At 40.3% G+C, this 19,552-nt stretch overlaps 1 protein-coding gene across 1 annotated transcript; it reads left to right on the plus strand.

The window, feature by feature from the left end:
- The first annotated feature begins 12,664 nt into the window (after positions 1–12,664).
- On the plus strand, positions 12,665–18,016 carry LOC105443268 (amidase-like). Its single transcript, XM_030973387.1, has 7 exons — positions 12,665–12,885; positions 14,013–14,185; positions 14,768–14,907; positions 15,428–15,628; positions 16,295–16,456; positions 17,043–17,211; positions 17,946–18,016. Exons 1-7 carry the CDS (start codon positions 12,665–12,667, stop codon positions 18,014–18,016), a joined length of 1,137 nt encoding a protein of 378 aa, XP_030829247.1.
- Positions 18,017–19,552: the final 1,536 nt, after the last annotated feature.

Genomic DNA, 19,552 nt, shown 5'->3' on the forward strand with positions numbered 1-19,552 from the left:
TAGCGAATGTTGCTGGACTTATGAACTTTGATTTCACGACCCCGTTTATTTATTGGCTTCCTTTCAAATTCGTAAGTTCATGATCGTACACTAATTCTATTGGAACTTCTTCATCCGACACGTGCAGCCTTTGTATTGCTGATTTCGCTCCCGTTTTATTTATTTATTTATTTATTTATTCAGTGTTCTTTAAAACAAAAACAGGGTCACCCCATTCAGTGCCACAATGCCTGCTTTACAAGGGGGCCTTGTATCGAGCGGTTATTACAATAGGGACTTTTAGATTTGCACGTCGACATAGTGGAGTGCTTCGTGTGACGTCCTTTTTTAGGCACTGGCAGTGCCTTAAAGGTACTATGTCCCTTTTGCAGGCCAAAACAATTAAAAGGTTAAATTACAACGGCATTTGAAAGATAATACTAGCTTAGAACTTCTCTAAAAAAAGGGGGCTTGAAAATGTCTTTAAGTGGGAAAATAACGACTATTAGTTGTCAAATCGACTCAGAAGCTATAGAGTCATTAAGTAATAGTCTGATTTTTCAGACCATTGTACAGAATGGTCGTACGTTTTATGCTGCGCAAAGATTCAATCAGTTAATTTTGGCCATTATAAGAAGTGGGTTACTGATGTAGACAAATGCCCATGTACCCTTTACAGCTCATTTTATGTATGTTATTACCAAATAAGACCAGTCAGTCACTCAATATTGTCTGGCAGTGAAATCTAGCAAGTAAACAGGTTTCCTTCCGTAATTTAAATATTAGGACATACATGACATATTCATAATTCCTGCAAAGTTCTACATAATTTGATGTTGGCTGCAAAAGGGACATGGTATCTTTAAAGGGACACAACAGTGCCTTAAAAGGTATCACTCGTAGCAGCCCACTATGTCGACATGCAAATCTAAAAGTCCCTAATATATAAATGTAAAACACAACATAAACAAAAAAAATATGAATACATTAAATCCATGGCAATCAAAGTATAATATACATCAGAGGTATGACAAATTCAAATATAACGTTGTAGTATATATAAGACAAATATGCTTTAGTTATTGCGGTATCGTATTATAGACCGGTGTCCCGTTTCAATATCACCTCGTCGATATTTAGTAGGCCAAGTTCTTCTTCTTCTTCTTCTTCTTATGGATAATCTGTCTTAGAGGCGGCCCTCCGGGGGGGGGGGGGCAGGGGGCACAGTGCCCCCCACTTTTTCAGATACCAAAGTGCCCCTTTTTACATAGGAAAAGTGCCCCTTTTATTTTGTAAGAAGTGCCCCTTTTACATAGGAAAGGTGCCCCTTTTACTTGACAAGTGCCTCTATTACTTAGTAAAAGTGCCTCTTCCCCCTTTTCACCTATGACGAGTGCCCTTTTTATTTTTGACACGTGCCCCTTTTCCTTCGACATGTTCCCATTTTCCTTTGCAATAAGTGTCCATTATCCATTCTCATAAATCTTGAAATTATCTTGAATAAGTGCCCTTTTTAATCTCTAGTAAGTGACTCTTTTCAGGTACGAGAAGTGCCCCTTTTCACTTTTAATAAGTGCCCCCTTCACCTCTGATAATTGCCCAATTCAAAACTGAGAGGTGCTCCTTTTACTTTGACAACTTCCCCTTTTTTTCCTTCGTAAGAAGTGCCCCTTCTCCTTTTAATAACTACCCCTTTTTTAAACTCGAAAGAGCACACCTTTCATTTTAACATGTGCCCTTCTTATTTTCTAATAAGTGCCTCTTTTCCTTATGATAAGTGCCCCCATTAAAAAGAGAGAGCTCCTTCCCCTTCTCATAACTACCCCTTTCCCTTTCTAATAAGTGCCCCTTTTCCTTATGATAAGTGCCCCCATTAAAAAGAAAAAGCTCCTTCCCCTTCTCATAACTGCCCCTTTAAAAAATCTGTACGGTGCCCTCTTTTCATTCAACAAATGCACATTTTCCTTTATTATAAGTGCCCCTTTTACATTTTCATAAGTGCCCCTTTTCATATCTGGTCAGTGCCCCTTTTCAACTCTGATAATTCCCCTTTTAATAATGATACGTGACTCTTTTCCTTTCTAATAAGGGACCTATCCCCTTTTCACCTCTTATAAATGCCCCTTTCAAAATCTGATGGGTGCCCCTTTTCCGTCAACAAATGCCTATTTCCCATTTTTAAACGCCTCTTTTTCATCACTGGTGAGTGCCTCTTTTCAGGTGAAAAAATGCCTCATTTTCACCTCTTATAATTATCCTTTGTACTTTGACACGTACTCCTTTTCTGTTCTAATAAGTGTCTTATCCCTTTCGATAATTGTCCCCTTTTCATTTAATCATTAAACGTGCCCCTTATTTCCCTCAAAGTTCGCTCGCTGCGCTCGCTCGCATTTAAAGATGATATAATTATGTTACTTATCAAAGGTCTTTGCAGTCTTCCGTTATGAGAATGTGCTTATAACCCCATCACGATTGGCTTTTTTCCTCTTTATAAGATGTAATTTTTCGCACTGCGACCTCACAGATCTTTAAAATTTTTTCTCGCTCGCTTCGCTCGCTCGTAAATGCATATTCAGACATTCCACCCAACTGTAAAGTATGATGCTTAAGCGATATCTTGTATGATGTATGAAGAGAAACAAATATTGAAATCATCCCTGATAATGCAATCACAATGTAGGGGTATATACCAATGTCTAAAAAATTGTGTATTTTCGCTTTGAGATTTCCCACTGTAGGTGCCCCTTTTTTTCCAGAAAGTGCCCTTTTTTGTTGGTGCCCCCCCCCCCACTTTGGAAGTCGCTCGGCCGCCCCTGATCTGTCTCCTTCAATACTGAAGATTCTTGCAGATGTATATATTGGGATGTGCAGGTGGACCACTACACCAGGGGTTCCCCCTACTCTTTTACGAATAGTGCACTTATCACAAGGAAAAGGGACACTTATTAGAAAAGAAAAGGAGCACTTATAAGGATGGAAAAGGAGACATAATGTCAAAATAAAAGGGGAAATAAGTTACTCTTTATCATGAAATGCATTTCAAAGTCATATTGGTTATGGCCTACCTCCCCCCCCCCCCTCCCTGGGAGCACCGCCTCTGTAATGGTCCTTTTGCTCTTGTTATTTGCACGCCCACGGTTGAACAATTTGATGGTGCTATCTTTTAGAACAACTGTTACTTAGTAGTTTGTTGTGAAATTTATTGCTCAAAACTCAATTGCTCGCAGCCTTAAAAGGGGTGTAATTCATTACGGAAGGTAAAGAAAACTTTCATTGGCTGGGCAAGTATAACATGTAGTTTAAGCTTCTATCAACCTTAACATGTAGTAGGCAAGCTTTTTTCCACTCTAGACATTTTTTAGAAAATGGGAATGCGAAAAGGGAAAATGTGAGTAATTCGTAAACTATCAAAATATCACACGAAAGAATGTAAACTTAATATATTTCAAAACAAGACTTTGAACATGTACTGTGTAAACTTCAATAATGGTATCTTACTGAAGAAGGTGAAAGGAGATTTGCAATCAGACAAGGGAGGAGTTGAAATGGAAGAAGGAAAGAAAAAAGCAATGGAGAGAGAGAGAGAGAGAGAGAGAGAGAGAGAGAGAGAGAGAGAGTGGAAGAGAGGGGGAGATAGGGGGAGGGAAAGATTGGTGGACTTCAATCCATAAAAAACGATACTGGGCATCCACCAATTTAGGCGAGGAGGCCAGGATCCCGAACGCATTCTCCACCACACGTCTTCCCATGGCCCTGGGAAGCGGGGGTGCTGGGGGTGCTGCAGCACCCCCGGAATTTTTCCAGGGGGGGGGGGGCACAGCACCCCCTGCAAAAAAAAATTGGTATGATATATTTTCTGTATATCATTTTATGCTTCGCTTACAATTTTTTTTTTACCTTACCCCCCCCCCCCCCATACCAATCGACCAAATTTTGAAATTATGAAACTCACCAAAAAAATATATGTCCTCTTACCCCCCCCCCCCCCGCGCTTATTCAACGGCTGGCTGAGTCGTTGCGAAAATTTCGCAGTATATATATCTCAGCAGCCCCGGTGAAAAAATCGTTCCCAGGGGCCTGCGTCTTCCGCGGGAGATCCGGTAATTAAAGATGAGTTTTTCTCTTGGCATCGCTCTTCTCCCATACGGCTTCATCAGGTAACTTCTTAAAGGTAAAGACCAGTATTGGAAACGCCCCAATTTCAAAAAATGAAATGGAAGCTCTCATTTCCAATCATGTGAAAGAATATGTTTTGACTAATACATGATGATAAAAATTTGCCGGGAAACCGCCTACTAATTCATATATTTGGTAAATTTGTTTCTCTCATGGACTGTGAGAGATATAGGGTAGTCCCATATACATCTTTCTGTGTATAGTGCTTGTAACTTTACGAAGAATGGGCCAAATTTCTTATCCATTTGATGATTCCAGAACCTTGCAGATGCTAGATGCTAGATGATCAACCTTTTCTGATCGATTCCACAACGTTTCTTTCACAATGCAATCGCATGACCATAACTGGTCTTTACCTTTAAGGCAAACGCGTCGTCTCCCAGGATGAAGTAAGGGATGTCCTGGTTCTGGTCATCGTTAGGCAGAGGTGCATGGTGGTGGCAACCCTATCCGGCCTTCTTCGAGAAGTTCACTGAGCTCTGAGTCATTATAGATTTGGGAATCAGACATGACTTGCGTCCCACTCCACAAACGTCAATCCATATAAAACGATAATGGGCATCCACCAAGGCGAGGAGAGGGATATTGGAGAAAAAAAACTTGTAGTTGTGGTACAAGGAGCCTGTGTTGGGTGGCTTGCTGATGGCAATATGCTTCCCGTCCAGAGCTCCCACCGCATGAGGCACATTCCACCTGTCTTCAAACTCCTCGGCAAGGGCTCTCCACTCATCGGGCGTCACAGGAACGGCGAACACTTCGTCCTCGTATGCTTTCACGATGGCCTTGCACATTTCTGGCACCATATGGCATGCTTTACTTACTTGCTTTACTGCACCGGAACACATAGGAGAGTGACGAGTAATTGTCCCCAGTGACCAGATGTCTCAGAGTCACTGACAGCTTTAGTCCAGGTGGAAGTGCAGAGCGGAACTTGGTGTTTTGTCTCTCGATTGCTGGTGTTACTCTTTCCAGGATCTCATCGAAGAGCTCTGGAGGCATCCTCAGATAGTTCTGGAAGGCGTTGGTATCTTCAGTGCGGAGCTCTCTGTTGAGAAAGGTTGAGTGGTGGCCCGTTGCTGCCTTTTATCTTTCGATAGCCATTTTCGCACCCACATGGATCTTGGCCTTCTTCCTGCCTGCTGAACTCTGGCATTTCCTCTCTGCAAATGCTGCTGACGCAAAGACTGGATGTATGCACCCAGCAAACATGCAAACACAAAATCTTCTTCATCGTTGACATTTATGATATGTTGTCTCGTCAAAATCTCAGGATACAATGATTGATATTGCTTGGGAGGCCTTCTTTTCATACCGTGGGCACAATCGCGCTCCAAAGCTGCCTGGAGTCTACGTTTCATCCGTAGAAAGCCTTGACAGAACGTGAAAAACGTGTCAAACGTGTCAGAACTGGATCAGGACGTGAGAAACGTGAGCGACCCCATCGGAACGTGAGGGACCCTATCAGAACGTGACGGGCCGGGAGGGAACGTTCTGGCATCCGTGGTAGAACGAAGGCCGAACCGTAGTGCGCCTTGGAGCCTCCGGGACTCAGCATCCTCTCCCCCCCCCCCCCCCCACGGCCCGTCACGGATACCGTGGTTAACCGTGAGAAAACTTGGCAAGACCAAGCAGGATATTGGCAGGATTTAACAAAACGTGAACCCAGAGATAAAATTGGTCTAAATCCCACGGCGCACTACGTTTCGGGCAAACGGGGCTGCCGTTGCCGCCGGGAACATAGTATTAACGTAGCATAAGATGCCGGGGAATGTGCGGGCCTCCCGTCCCACTACGGACCACCTCCAAGTGTTTGTTACGGCCTATTACGCAGGCGCGGATCCAGGATTTTCCAATAGGGGGGGCCGGAAATTTGAAAATTGCGCAGACCATTTTTTCAACTCAACATACCAATACTGACAAGGTCATATTAGAAGCACGATACCGGTAGAATTTTTGACATTTTCATCGGGGGGGGGGGGGGGGCTATAGCCTCTTGCCCGGAAAGTAATTTTCTGGTTTCACAATTCGAAATAGTGAGCGAAGCGAGCGAGCAACAATAATTTGTGAAAGTGTTATTTATCACCAAAATAAACGAGAAAAGATATCAAAAACTCATATTCGGGCAGCTCGCTGTCCCCCCCCCCCCCCCCATTACGCGCGAAGCGCGAAAGCTTTGACCCTTCATTAATTGTTACTAGAGAAGGAAGACGATTTGTTGTACCATTCTCGACTCTAAATCCTTGTCTGAATTCAGTTTCCTCCCGCCCGCGCGAAGCGCGGAAGCTTTGGCTTTTCAAAGCTTTGGTCTTTCATTAATTATTAGAGAAAGAAGAAGATTTGTTGTACCATTCTCGACTCTTATTACTTGACTGAATTCAGCCCCCCCCCCTTCCCGCGCGAAGCACGGAAACTTAGGCTTTTCATAGTTGATTTGATTTGATTTGATTTTATTGGTTTCTGCATCTTTTTTTTTTTTTTTTTTCATCATACATTTTCATGAACATAATATGGTTTGATACAATATTTTTAGTTTAATGAAATTATTAGAGAACGATGATTCGTTGTTCCATTTTCGACCCTTAATCCTTCTCTGAATTAAGTTCCACCCCCCCCCCCTCCCGCGCGAAGCGCGGAAGCTTTGGCGTTTCATTAAATTATTAGGGAAAGGAGACGGTTCTTTGTACTATTCTCGACTCTTTATCCTTGTCTGAATTCAGTTTTCCCCCGCCCGCGCGTAGCGCGTAAGCTTTGACGGTTTATTAAATTATTAGAGGAAGAAGACGAATCGTTGTACCATTCTCGTCTTTTAATTCTTGTTTGAATTCAGTTTTCCCCCTCCCGCGCGAAGCGCGGAAGCTTTGACGCTTCATTAATTATTACAGAAAGAAGAAGATTTGTTGTACCATTCTCGACTCTTAATCCTTCTCTGAATTGTGTTCCCCCCCCCTTTCGCGCGAACCGCGGAAGCTTTGACGTTTCATTAAATTATTAGAGAAAGAAGACGATTCGTAACTCTTAATCCTTGTCTGAATTGAGTTCCCCCCCCCTACCGCGCGAAGCGCGGAAGCTTTGTCGTTTCATTAAATAAATTATAAGGGGAAAGGAGACGATTCTTTGTACCATTCTCGACTCTTAATCCTTGTCTGAATTCAGTTTTTCCCCGCCCGCGCGTAGCGCGTAAGCTATGACGGTTCATTACATTATTAGAGGAAGAAGACTAATCGTTGTACCATTCTCGTCTCTTAATCCTTGTTTGAATTCACTTTTCCCCCTCCCGCGCGAAGCGCGGAAGCTTTGACGTGTCATTAATTATTAGAGAAAGAAGATGATTCGTTGTTCCATTCTCGACTCTAAATCCTTGGCTGAATTCAGTTTTTCCCCGCCCGCGCGTAGCGCGTAAACTTCTGACGTTTCATTAAATTATTAGACAAAGAAGATGATTCGGTTTACCATTCCTTGTCTGATTTCAGTTGCCCCCCCTCCCGAGCGAAGCGCGGAAGCTTTGACATTACATTAAATTATTAGAGAAAGAAGACGATTCGTTGTACCGTACTCGACTTGTCAGAATTTTTTTTTTTTTTTTTGTCTGCTCCTTTTTCGTCCTATGTCCTCTTCCTGCCCCTACCGCCCCTGGCTAGGCGCCTGCTTTAAAGGGAAAATGAAACAATCATGATTGTGATAGCACACAATTAGGTTAGTAGAAATGAAAAGGAGAAAAGATCTATTACACTAACCATGGATAAATCACGGCCGGGAGCGTCATATCATAGTTTTGTGTTATCGGGCGAGGGCCGGGGCGTAGCAACCAAGCAAGATTTTGCAATGTTGAAATTATGCATTCTAAAAAATTCCGCTATATTTCTTTCTAGCTATATTTCTAAATTTCCTGGGGGACGTGTCTCCCTATCGGACCCAGGATTGCCGCCCCTGTCCATGATTACTACCAACATGAGTTCAAATACAAACACGAGCGAGTTGGTATGAGCTGAATCCAAATAAAGGGCAAAATAAGAGTAATGAAGCGGCCCAACCGTTAATTTAAAATTTGACTGTTGAGTATATAGCTTCTATTTAAAAGACATCCAAAATATTGTGCCCTTTTCAAATTTCTCACTAAAGAGTGATGACCTTTGTAGCGCAGGGGGCTGTTTTTTACGTTTAACTTTGAATCCGCGGCTCGAGATTTTATGCGGCCGGCGCGGCCCCCTCTATTCAATAACGTTTGCCAAACCTTCTGGAATGACCCCAAATCTCCCGATTACAGTTCTCCCTTATTCGTCGTTACTGTCACTTAGCGCCATTTCCTTGTCTTTCCCCCTTTCTCACTGAATCCCCCCCCCCCACCCACTTACTATAGGGTACGCACATGTATGTTCCCTCTCTTTGAAAGCACCCCTCTATCTCCGGTGTAATTCAGTACGGGCCGGATTTTTGTGTATTACGGGCCGGACTTTGTTGCGTGAAAAGTAACTCTTTATCGGAAATTTTGGGAACACAAATTCGGTCCCTCCGACCCCGGAGTGGGAGGGAGGGGGAGGGGGGGGGGGGGAGTTGGGCTTTCTTCTTTATCTTTTCTTTTCTCTTTTCTCTTCTCTTCCTTTTTCTTTTCCCTTCTCCTTTCTTTTCTCTTCTCCTTTTTTTCTTCTCCTCTTCTCCTTTTTTTTCCTCTTCTTTTCTTCCTCTTTTTTTCTTCCTTTTTTTCGCGCCGCCAATAGGGGGGGCCGCGGCCGTTTCGGCCCCCCCCCTGGATCCGCCACTGTATTACGTACTTTCACGTTGTGTTACGTTCACCCCGTTTTACTACGGCCTACAATGTTTCTCATCCGCACCGTGACTGCCATGGCAATTTTTTGACAGTTTATAAATCTGACACGGTATCCACGGCAATCACGGCCTGTCACGTTCGCCCATACGGTCCCCCGCGTTGTGTCACGTCAACCCCGTTTCTCATCTTGAGTTGCCGTGGCCACCGGGAACATATAGTGTAAACATAGCACTATAATTGAGGTAACGTAACGCTTGAGGATCCGAAGGATATAAATCTTCCGCGAAGCTTTATAGACACAATATTACATTGACTATGTTCTCTCCATTGTTTATATATATTTCTGGATTATCACTCCAAGAAGTTTTGGTACAATCCTGGAGCTGTATACCCTCTATCTTGACCGCTACAGGTGGATGACGAGCTAGGCACACACTCATCAGCTGACATTTCGCAGGATTTAACCTCATATTTGGTACGGCACCATTCCTGAAGGGATTCCAACACTTTTTTTTTCAGCCGCTGAATAAGCGGGGGGGGGGGGGGGTAAGGTCACCTTTTTTTAGGCCAGTCATGGTCTAATTTTTTATTTATTTATTTTTTAATAATACAAAAATAAATAAAAAAAAACCAAACCAAAGGGGGGTTTTAGGGTTTTTTCTCTCAAAAATACACACATAAAATTACCAAAGGGGGGGGGAGGTTCAACCCCCTAACCCCCCCCCCCCCCCCCCCCCCCCCTGCGTTCGCGCCTGTCTTCTCATGACTTTATTGTTCAATCTATAGTGTCATAGGGGTTATCTGAATCCCGGTGTGATGTCAATATTAGCAAAATTATACACATCTTTAAAATATGTGTTGATTATAAAATTATAAGGATACTCTACGTACGTTTCCCCGATGGTGACGGGACCGACGACGAAGGAACTAGAGGGCATCTCCGCCGAGCTCAATCTCGGATTGGAAGGGAGTACGATGCTCAAAGAATATCAGTCAGTCATCAATGACTCCTAGCAATTCATGATATGAAAGAATAACCTATTGCCCCTTTTATTTTGACATATACCCCCTTTTCTTTCCTTATAAGTGCTCATTTTTTTCTTCTAATAAGTGCCCCTTTTCCTTGTGATAAGTGCACGTTAAGAATCCACTGCACTATTCGTATACGATAGGGGGAAACCCCAGTGTAGTGGTCCACCTGCTGCATGAATCTTCAGTATTTAAGGAGATTATCCATAAGAAGAAGAAGAAGAACTTGGCCTACTAAATATCGACGAGGTGATATTGAAAGGGAACCTTTATAAACCACCTACGGCAACACTGGTTAATAATACTGTATGATATCGCAATAACTAAAGCCTATTGATTTTGTCTTATACTACAACGTTTTAGCTGAATTTGTCATACCCCTGATGTATAGTTATGCTTTAATTGCCATATTATTCTATGTATTTATCTGTTTGTTTTTATGTTGTTTTATACATTGTAATATTTATCCACCCAGTACATAACATGGCCTCCTTGTAAAGCAAGCCTTGTGGCACTGAATGGGGCTACCCTGTTTGTGCTTTTCAAGAAGAGTGAATGAATACATAAATAAATAACACGGGAGTACAAAGGCTGCATATGTCTGATGAACAAGTCCCAAAAGAATTCGTGCGCTATGACTAACGAATTTGAAAGGAAGCCAATAAATGAACGGAGTCGTGAAATCAAAGTTCATAAGTCAAGCAACATTTGCTATTAGAGATGGCTACCGCTGACAAAAGAGGATGTGTTTAATGTTTCTGCTTACCTGTATAGCATCTATCAGTGTGGGATTTGAATATAATATGTATCATATATTTGCTTGAAACGATTATTCCTTACATGATAAAGACCTCGTCTATTGTGGCACGGGAGATATATTGCACACGAATATGCTACCTGTGGATTTACGACAAAGTGTCATGCTCACCTATTGGTACAGATTGAGCGGATCATGCTCTGGTTTCATACTGTAACCGAATTTCCAATCCAGGTATTTATAAAGCGCCACTATCTAGTTGCCTAATCAAAGGCGCTGATGAGACTGAAAAACTACAAACAATTAATGTCTGTTCGTGATTCTAACTGGGAAAGACAAAAAAACAGTGACTAATTGTAAGTAATCTGAAATAGGTATGTCTTTAGTCGAGTTCTGAAAGTGGATAACTGGTGACAAGAGAGAAGGATTTTGGGGAAGACCATTCCACAATCTCGATGCACAGGCAGAATATTAGATCCCCTAGAAGAGAGCGTGCTCGAGGAATCTCAAGCAGGTATTTAGTTCGAGGGTTATAGTCAACAAGTCTGAAATGTACACAGGAGCATATCCATGTTTATAAAATAATGTTGTATTCAATCCTCTGTTTTATAGGAAGCCAGAGTAGTGCAATAAGTGTTGGGGTAATGTGGTCACACTTTCAACCTCTTGAAAGAATACGTGCAGCAGAATTCTGAGCATATTGTAATGTCCTTAAATGCTGTTGAGCTATATGCCATAAATCAAATAATTTCCACCATCTAAACGTGAGGTTATCAATGTGTGAACGTTTACAGCAGCTGCCTTATCTGAAAGAACCTTCCTGATGATACTCCAGACATTACTTATCTGGGAAAACACACTTTGACAAATTCTTTTCACTTGAATATCCATTGTCATCATGCTGTCGAAGATGACACCCAAATTTCGCACAGATAAAGAAGAGGAAATATTTGAATCAGCGACTTGTATTTGAACATGAACTTTTGATTGATTGCTTTAAGATTGTGACCACTTATAATGTGTTAGGCCAGATACCCACTGATTAAGATTGCAAATTTCTACCTTAAAATTTAATTGGTAAAAAAGTGTACCCCACTTTGGTAACTTCTAATTATAAAGCTATAAATCTATGTGACCTTGAATCATATATCAATATTTATTATGAATAGGGTATCATAAATTTTGACAGAAAATAATACTCATTATCTTGAAATACATTTCAAAGTCATATTGGGTATGAATTTTTAATTATAGGAGCTACCAAGTTGGGTACACTTTTTTGTATAAGCACTGTATGGGCGACCAAACATATAATCGACAATGAATTAATTATAAAAGCCACATAAAAAAGGAAATCACTTCATAAGGCATACAATGAAATGCGTTAAGTGTAAATTTGTATATTATGTAAGTGTATGTCTTTTGTGAAACGTTTTATTAATGTTCTATGTGCTAGTGCAAGACAGTGCGCGAGCGAATGCTTGTATTTGGAGCGCTTATTAAATTATGACTAAGAGTATGATGATAACAATTTACATGTTTTGTGAGCGCGCAAGACAGATTCCGATATGATGACAGGAGTAAACCTAATGTCACGACCTTTTTGTTTAGCGCTTAGAAACGTCGTGGATGTATTCTGATGTACACTAGGCATCTTTTCGATTGCATAATATTCCCTCTAACTAAACAAATAAATCTAAGCAATATTTTAATTCTTCGCTCTAGCTAATGCAGTACGTCACAAGACAGCAAATGAAGCCCAGTAGGCAACACGCATTAGACGTTATTTAAGTCCATACTAATGATTTTTGTAATTTTGTAATTATGTCCGAAGGCAAATTTTATGTATTTTTTACATGACAATAAATTATCTTGAATCTTGAATCTTGAATCTATATTCAAAACCACTGCGTTTTCTCGTCGTTTAAATCTTAGAAGATCCTATATACGTTTCCCCGATGGTCACGGGACCGACGATGAAGGAACTAGAGGACATCTCCGCCGAGCTCAATCTCGGATTGGAAGGGAGTACCGTGCTCAAAGAATATCAGTCAGTCATCAACGACTCCTTGGAGATGATGAACCAACTCGATGACCTGGTCGAACCCGGTCTACCGGTGAAGTATACACGAACTCCGGGTTACCGACCTTCAAGGGAAGAGAGCCCTCATAATGCATGGTAAAGATATCAAGGCTTCTTTCTACCAACCCCATCGCAAAGACTTTCAAGAAATGTAATCAAGGCAATTTCAATTAGTGTATTTTCATAAGACCTCACATTCAATGTTCAAATATCAACACAGAATGGATGTTTAGAAGATTATCAAGTACACAAACATATAGCTCCGTTTAGTCTCATTTGACAACGCCCCCTATCGTCAGAGTCAGCAGCCTAACATGTTAGCCTATGGAATTTTACCAAAGAAATCGTTAAAAATTCATTTTTTGTTTAAACAAAAAGCACATCCACCCCGACGTACGTTATCACTAGCTCTTTCATTGGAACCCTCATGTCCCATTAACTTTTGAAAGTTCACCCACCGTAATTTGATCAAAATAGGTTGCAAGCTCGCCATTGCCTATATAACACATGTGAAACAAGTCGAACTTTGGACTCAGTTTGCCAAGCAATTGTAAGGTTTTAGGTCAAGCACACGAAGGATAAGAAGCATGAATTATAATAGATCAGTTCTGATCGGTTCATTATGTCCATTTCATCCAACCCTCCACTGTAATTTTTCCATTGAAGATAGGCAAACATTTTGCCGAGGTAAGCAAAAACATGAATATTCATGATCGCCCTGGACTACTCGATTATTTACAGAGGAGTGCAATTGTGCACCACATCAAACTCCCCTACTTTAAGTCAAGTATTTTATTGTATTATGTAGTTTGGTAGGTTTATTTTAATAACTGTTTAATTATCAGATATCAATGATAGTTTAAAGATATGGAAAATGTTCTTGTATTTTATATTTAGCAAATCAATCTCACATACAAATTCACTACCAAGTGTCGTCTAATCCGCAGATTGTCGTCTGCTATATACGTCCAGCGAGCGAAAATGAGACAACCGGAGCAATATGGTGAAACTCACTGAGTATCTCCTCCTAATCAGATACCGATCAAAGAGTTATTGCACCTGCTACTTTAGAGTGAATTCCACTTTAATTTGGAGTGGACTCCACTATGGGTCTGAGTGGATTCAACTCCAAAGGTATTTATGAATCCCACTCTGACTCCTAAAGAGATTATAGACGTCTTCTTTTCTGATTCAATTACATATTTTGTTGTTTTGTTTTGTAGGTACTACAAATGCAGAATCACAGGAGCAGACAGAGGGACCTTATCAGGAAAGCGTATTGCAATCAAGGACTCTATTGCTGTAGCGGGAATCCCGATGAAGATCGGGTTCAGTGGTCTTGAAGGATATGTTCCCGATTTTGATGCTACGGTGGTCACGTGGGTATTAGACGAAGGTAAGCTGCAGGAAGTGCCATTGATGATTGGGAGAGTTTGGCCATCTCGGTTTGAGTTCGGCGTATAATAACGAATACTGCCTTGTTAAGCCACTATGAAATAGAAGAATATTCGCCATGCTGTAATACTGAAACCAAGTTGGCCGAACTCTGTGTATAGATGGCTCTGGCTGCGGATACCTATCGATCTAAGGTAGATCGGAAACTTGCACCGGTGTTATGTGGTATTGGCAGTGGCGGATCCAGTGGGGGGGGGGGGGCGGTGGGCCCAAGCCCCCTCCCCTGACGCTCAAGGAGGGGGGGGGGGGGGAGATGCAATTTTTCAAATTTTTGAGGGCCAAAAAAAAATTAGTGTTTACTACCCCTCCCCCCCCCCCCCCCACTGAGCGAATTATCGGCCGGCTATTTCGCCGCTAAATATTTTCTCAAGAATTGGGCCCCCTCCCCTGCCGCCGGCTGGATCCGCCCCTGGTGTTAGATTCAAGTTTTGTTGATGCAACACCTCCCAGGTCCAATTAGTCATTTCTTTATTACATTCCTGTGATATCTTTATTTTCACGTTTGTTTGCTTTGCTCTGACAGGGGGAATCATTCTTGGGAAAGCGACATGCGAAGAATTGTGTAATTCAGCGAACAGCCATACAAGTGGAACAGGACCAGTCACGAATCCCCTTAACCCACGTCACTGCGCTGGCGGTTCAAGCTCGGGATGTGCAGTGTTGGTGAGTGTGTAGTAATCAGGGGCGGATCGAGGATTTTGTAAACGGAGTAGGGGGGATGGTCGATTCCGGAAAAAAATAGTCAGGCATGATTTGTTGCTGTTCATCATTTACGGTAGGTTAATAATACCCTCTATATCTATCACTTGTAACATATTTTGAAGTAAGAACCATTCGCTTGGCATTTGAACGTCGCCATCACCTCCAATTCGATACGTCTTCACCTAGGGGATACAGTTCTTACTCCGTAAATTAAGTGCGATTTAACAAGATCGCCTTTCATGGGAGGGACAAGGGGTCCTATCATCTTCTGTTCTCATCCAACCCCACCCTCTCTCTCTCTTCCCGTAGCTACTCCTCTAATGCTTCACACCGCAATTAAACGTAATCCATGATATCGACAAGCAAGATGTATGGACAATAATCCTTTGTGGTTAGTTCACATATGTTTTATCGGGCAAACTTAGATAGGGCAGCATTTCTCGTGACGAATTATATATTTTTTTCTCTCTCTCTTTTGAAGGTGGCAACAAATGAAGTGGACATGGCAATCGGGAGTGATCAAGGCGGATCGGTTCGGATACCAGCTAGTTGGTGTGGATTGGTTGGTTTAAAACCGACCTTTGGTTTGATACCGTTCACAGGGGCAGTATCCAGGGAGTTTGTCGTTGATCACTTGGGACCAATAGCAAGGACTGTTAAAGACTGTGCTCTGCTGCTAGAGGTATATCATGTTTAGAGCTAAGTTACAAAAAAGTACAAACAAAATATAAAGGCATTATCATACAATAAACTTTTGAAATTTGAAATTAAGGGGGCGGGGGGGGGGGGGGTCGTGCATGGAGGACCTGGCGTAACAAAATATTACATAGGGCTTTCAGGCTGAGAAAACAACCACCATCATATGGGAATAAAGATGGTGGAAAACGTTTAAAGTGGCTCGTTTTTTTTTTTAAGATTATTTTTTAGGGGGGGGGGGTATATTCATGATTCCCTCCCCCTAGAGATTGTAGTATCGAGTAAAACAACTTTTTCTTGGTTGTTGTTGTGTCATTCTGTTGTGCTGTCGAGACTGAACAAGAGTGAGGATAGATGTTGGATAGAAAAAATAAACGAGGGGAAAACATTTTGTTGGGAGTGCCCAAGCTTTTTTAATTTTATATAATAGATGAGAAACACTATTTTATTCTGTAGTGTCGTCCTGTTAAGGTGTTCTTAATTGTTTGGATATATTTATGTTTATGTATATAAAATTAAAAATAAAAGTTATGTGTATGTATATGTTCTTACTCTATATATTGCTATTGTCATGATCAGTAAAGAGCGGTAAAAATATTATTGTGACAGAAAAAAAATTGTGTTCATTGCCGTTCTGTTTCTCAATTTATAGGTTATAGCCGGCTATGATAATGGGAACGATGCCAGGCAAAGAAATGATTTGAAAACGCCCTATTATTCACAACAGGTAAACAATTTGCTCAACGTAGCTAAACATTCCTCGAATGCCGCTATATACAACATGCATTTTTGTCAAAACGCTTTGGACCACCACGTGATAATTCCTCTGATAATGACTTAAATTATGTGATATCTCTTGACGTATTTTCATAACTCTGAATGTTACTTTCTTCAACGTAAATTACATATTATTTGATGGAACTATTTCATCTCTCCAGGGTATTATATTAGCTTTAAAAAAGGCCATGAGCAAAATCATAGAAACATTTCGTTAAATACCCCTCTCTCTCTCATATTAATAACAACTTTTTTCTAAACACGGTCAAATAATCATATAACATTTCACATTTTCCCCTTTACCCCACGTTTACCCACAATTGAAACATATTCAGTTTTACTTATATAAAAATACCTCCCCACGTAACTTCAATTTAACGTCCTTTTGTTGTCCTTTTTGATAAAATAATCATGAAATATCACCAAAATTTCGAATGACTATGACAATATGGTGCCATCTATTTCAGGTGCATAGGTGTATTCGAAGTTATATGCGTCAAATAAATTGATTTGAAGATTAAGAAAGGGGGCGAGGGTAGGAGGGGGTTAGTAATTCAGGTAAGGACTTGCAATCAATTTAGTGTTCTCTGGACAATATAATGCTTGTTTTTCTTGCAATTCAGTTGGAGGAGCTTGATCCGAAATCAATTCGAATGGCCGTTTTGAAGGAAGGTTTCGGTAGTCCAGGATCTAATCCAGAAGTTGATCGTCTGGTTCTAGAAACAATCGACATGTTTGCTTCATCAAGTGGGGCTCATGTTCAAGAAGTCTCTATTCCTTTACGCAAATCGAGTGAGACCCCCCCCCCCCCCCACCCCTTCTCTTCCCATCAGTAGCGTAGGTTCAGGGGGCAAACAAAATCATTAGAGAGAAATAGGAATATAGGGGAAGAAGAGAAAATAATGAACGTGAAATTGAAATGATAGAATCTCCTTCCACCCTCCCCCGAAGAGATGACCCTTTGAGCTAGTATATCGTGTCTCCACCCCTTTCCGCCCTGCCAGAGTGCCCTATTATTGACTTGGCCTACGTACGCTACGCCATTGTTTCCCTTACCCTATAAGAATCATGAGAGATTTTTTTAAAGATGGCTGTGAGCATGTTGAGTATTTATTCCAAACAATTGGTAGTTTGAAATAAGAAGGAAAAAAGCAAATTGTAAAACAAAATAACAGAAGACTCACTGAAAAACCAAATTAAAACTTCTTGAAACCTGTACATTCTGTTTGACTGAAAACTTTGTCTTTTGCTCTTATAACAGTGATATTAGTAAAGTGTGAGCTCATCTTTCTTGTCAAAATGTAAGAGTATAGTACACTTACCCTTCAATAATGCATCTTTATTTATGAAGACATCTGGGTTTTAGTTACCATATCCCGATGCAATTTCAAACACTGCAATCTTTCCTTTGGATAAAACAACCTCGTCGGCCAAATGATATGTTAGCTATGTTTGCCGACTATGTTAATTCTTGAGAATTTTATTTTAGTCAAATAACCTGATTTTTTAGTATATTTCACTGACAGGTATAGCCATTGGTACTGTTATTGGAGACATTGGTGGAATCGATATGATATATACGACGGCAGGTGAGTGAGTCAACTGATCATGGTAGTAAATGGAGTGAAGGAATGAAGAAACGGAATCCTTGGACCTCTTCTCTTTATTATGCACATCAACGATTTACCCTTGATACTAAAAAATTGCAAAATAAATATGTATGCTGATGACACTATTTTATATTATGCTAGTAATGACTTTTCTGAACTGGAAAACAAGGTAAACGAAGATTTAGTAAATGTGAAAAAATGGCTTGATGTCAATAAGTTAAGTTTAAATATAAATAAAACAGAATACATTGTACTAGGAACAAAAAAATCGTCTAAAACTAGCTAGTAATACAAATTTGAATATTAACATAGATGGAACCCCTCTGAAAAGAGTTACTACGTGCAAGTATTTAGGAGTGATTATGGATGAAACTCTATCATGGACAGACCATATTAAATCTGTACAAAAGAAATGTAGTAGTGGATTGTTTATGTTAAAATCAATACGTAATATTGTTGGTAAAGATACATTGAAATTAGTATATAATGCATTGATTTTATCCCACCTCTCCTATTGTGATGTAATATGGGGAAACTGTGGAAAGTGCCTACAAAATGATCTCCAAAAAATTCAAAATCGGGCAGCTCGAATAATAAATGATACCCCTTGGGATTCATCGGGACACTTCAACCTTAATAAACTTGGATGGGATACGCTTGAACAGAAAAGGAAAGAAAATATCGCTTTAATGACTTTCAAAATACTTAATAAAAAAGCCCCTTCTTATCTAATTGATACATTTTCGTTTAGAGAAAGACCATATAATACGAGAAGTGGCAATCTATGTGTTAAGACAATCCAGCCTAAAACGGATAGTACCAAACGCACATTTGTGTACAGAGGCGCTTGCCTATGGACCTCACTACCACACGAATTGCAAGCTGCACAAACCAAGTACAGTTTCACAACAGGACTTAAAAGAATAACCAATTTATAATCATATACAGTATACTATGCTCAAATATGTCTATGAACTTTCGAATGTTTCCTTCTTATTTTTGATGTGTCCATTTGTGTGTTGTTTGAATTTAAATTGTTGTGTATATATCTGTTCGGGTATTTTTAAATTTCCATATGATGTAATATAGTTTCATTTCATTTTATCCGAAAATGATTAAATAATAGAGTTTTATCTGCTGTGCTTGTTATTTCAATTCACTTTCAAGTGTTCTTTTACTGACTTAAATAAAATAAAATTGTAATCATATCCATAATTGTAATAATGCAGTATCTTGGCCAGCCACATTTTACTTTTTTATATTTTGTATATATCATTTCTGGCAGTTTATATGCACTAGTAACGATTCGTATTACCTATTTTAATTTGAAGTATATATACAGTACTTTTGTTTGGACACTCATGATTATTGTTATTCATATTAATATACGTTTTCGGCAGTACTATTCTATCGTTATCTTTTTAGATATTTATCTTGATTATTTCTTGTTTGTTTTAAATATGTCATTTGATGTCCATTATCATTTCTATGTTCATTCGATGTATTTACATTGTTTCACACGG

This window comes from Strongylocentrotus purpuratus, unplaced genomic scaffold (assembly GCF_000002235.5).
Source record: "Strongylocentrotus purpuratus isolate Spur 01 unplaced genomic scaffold, Spur_5.0 spur5_scaffold_6, whole genome shotgun sequence".
NCBI classification, from domain to species: Eukaryota; Metazoa; Echinodermata; class Echinoidea; order Camarodonta; family Strongylocentrotidae; genus Strongylocentrotus; species Strongylocentrotus purpuratus.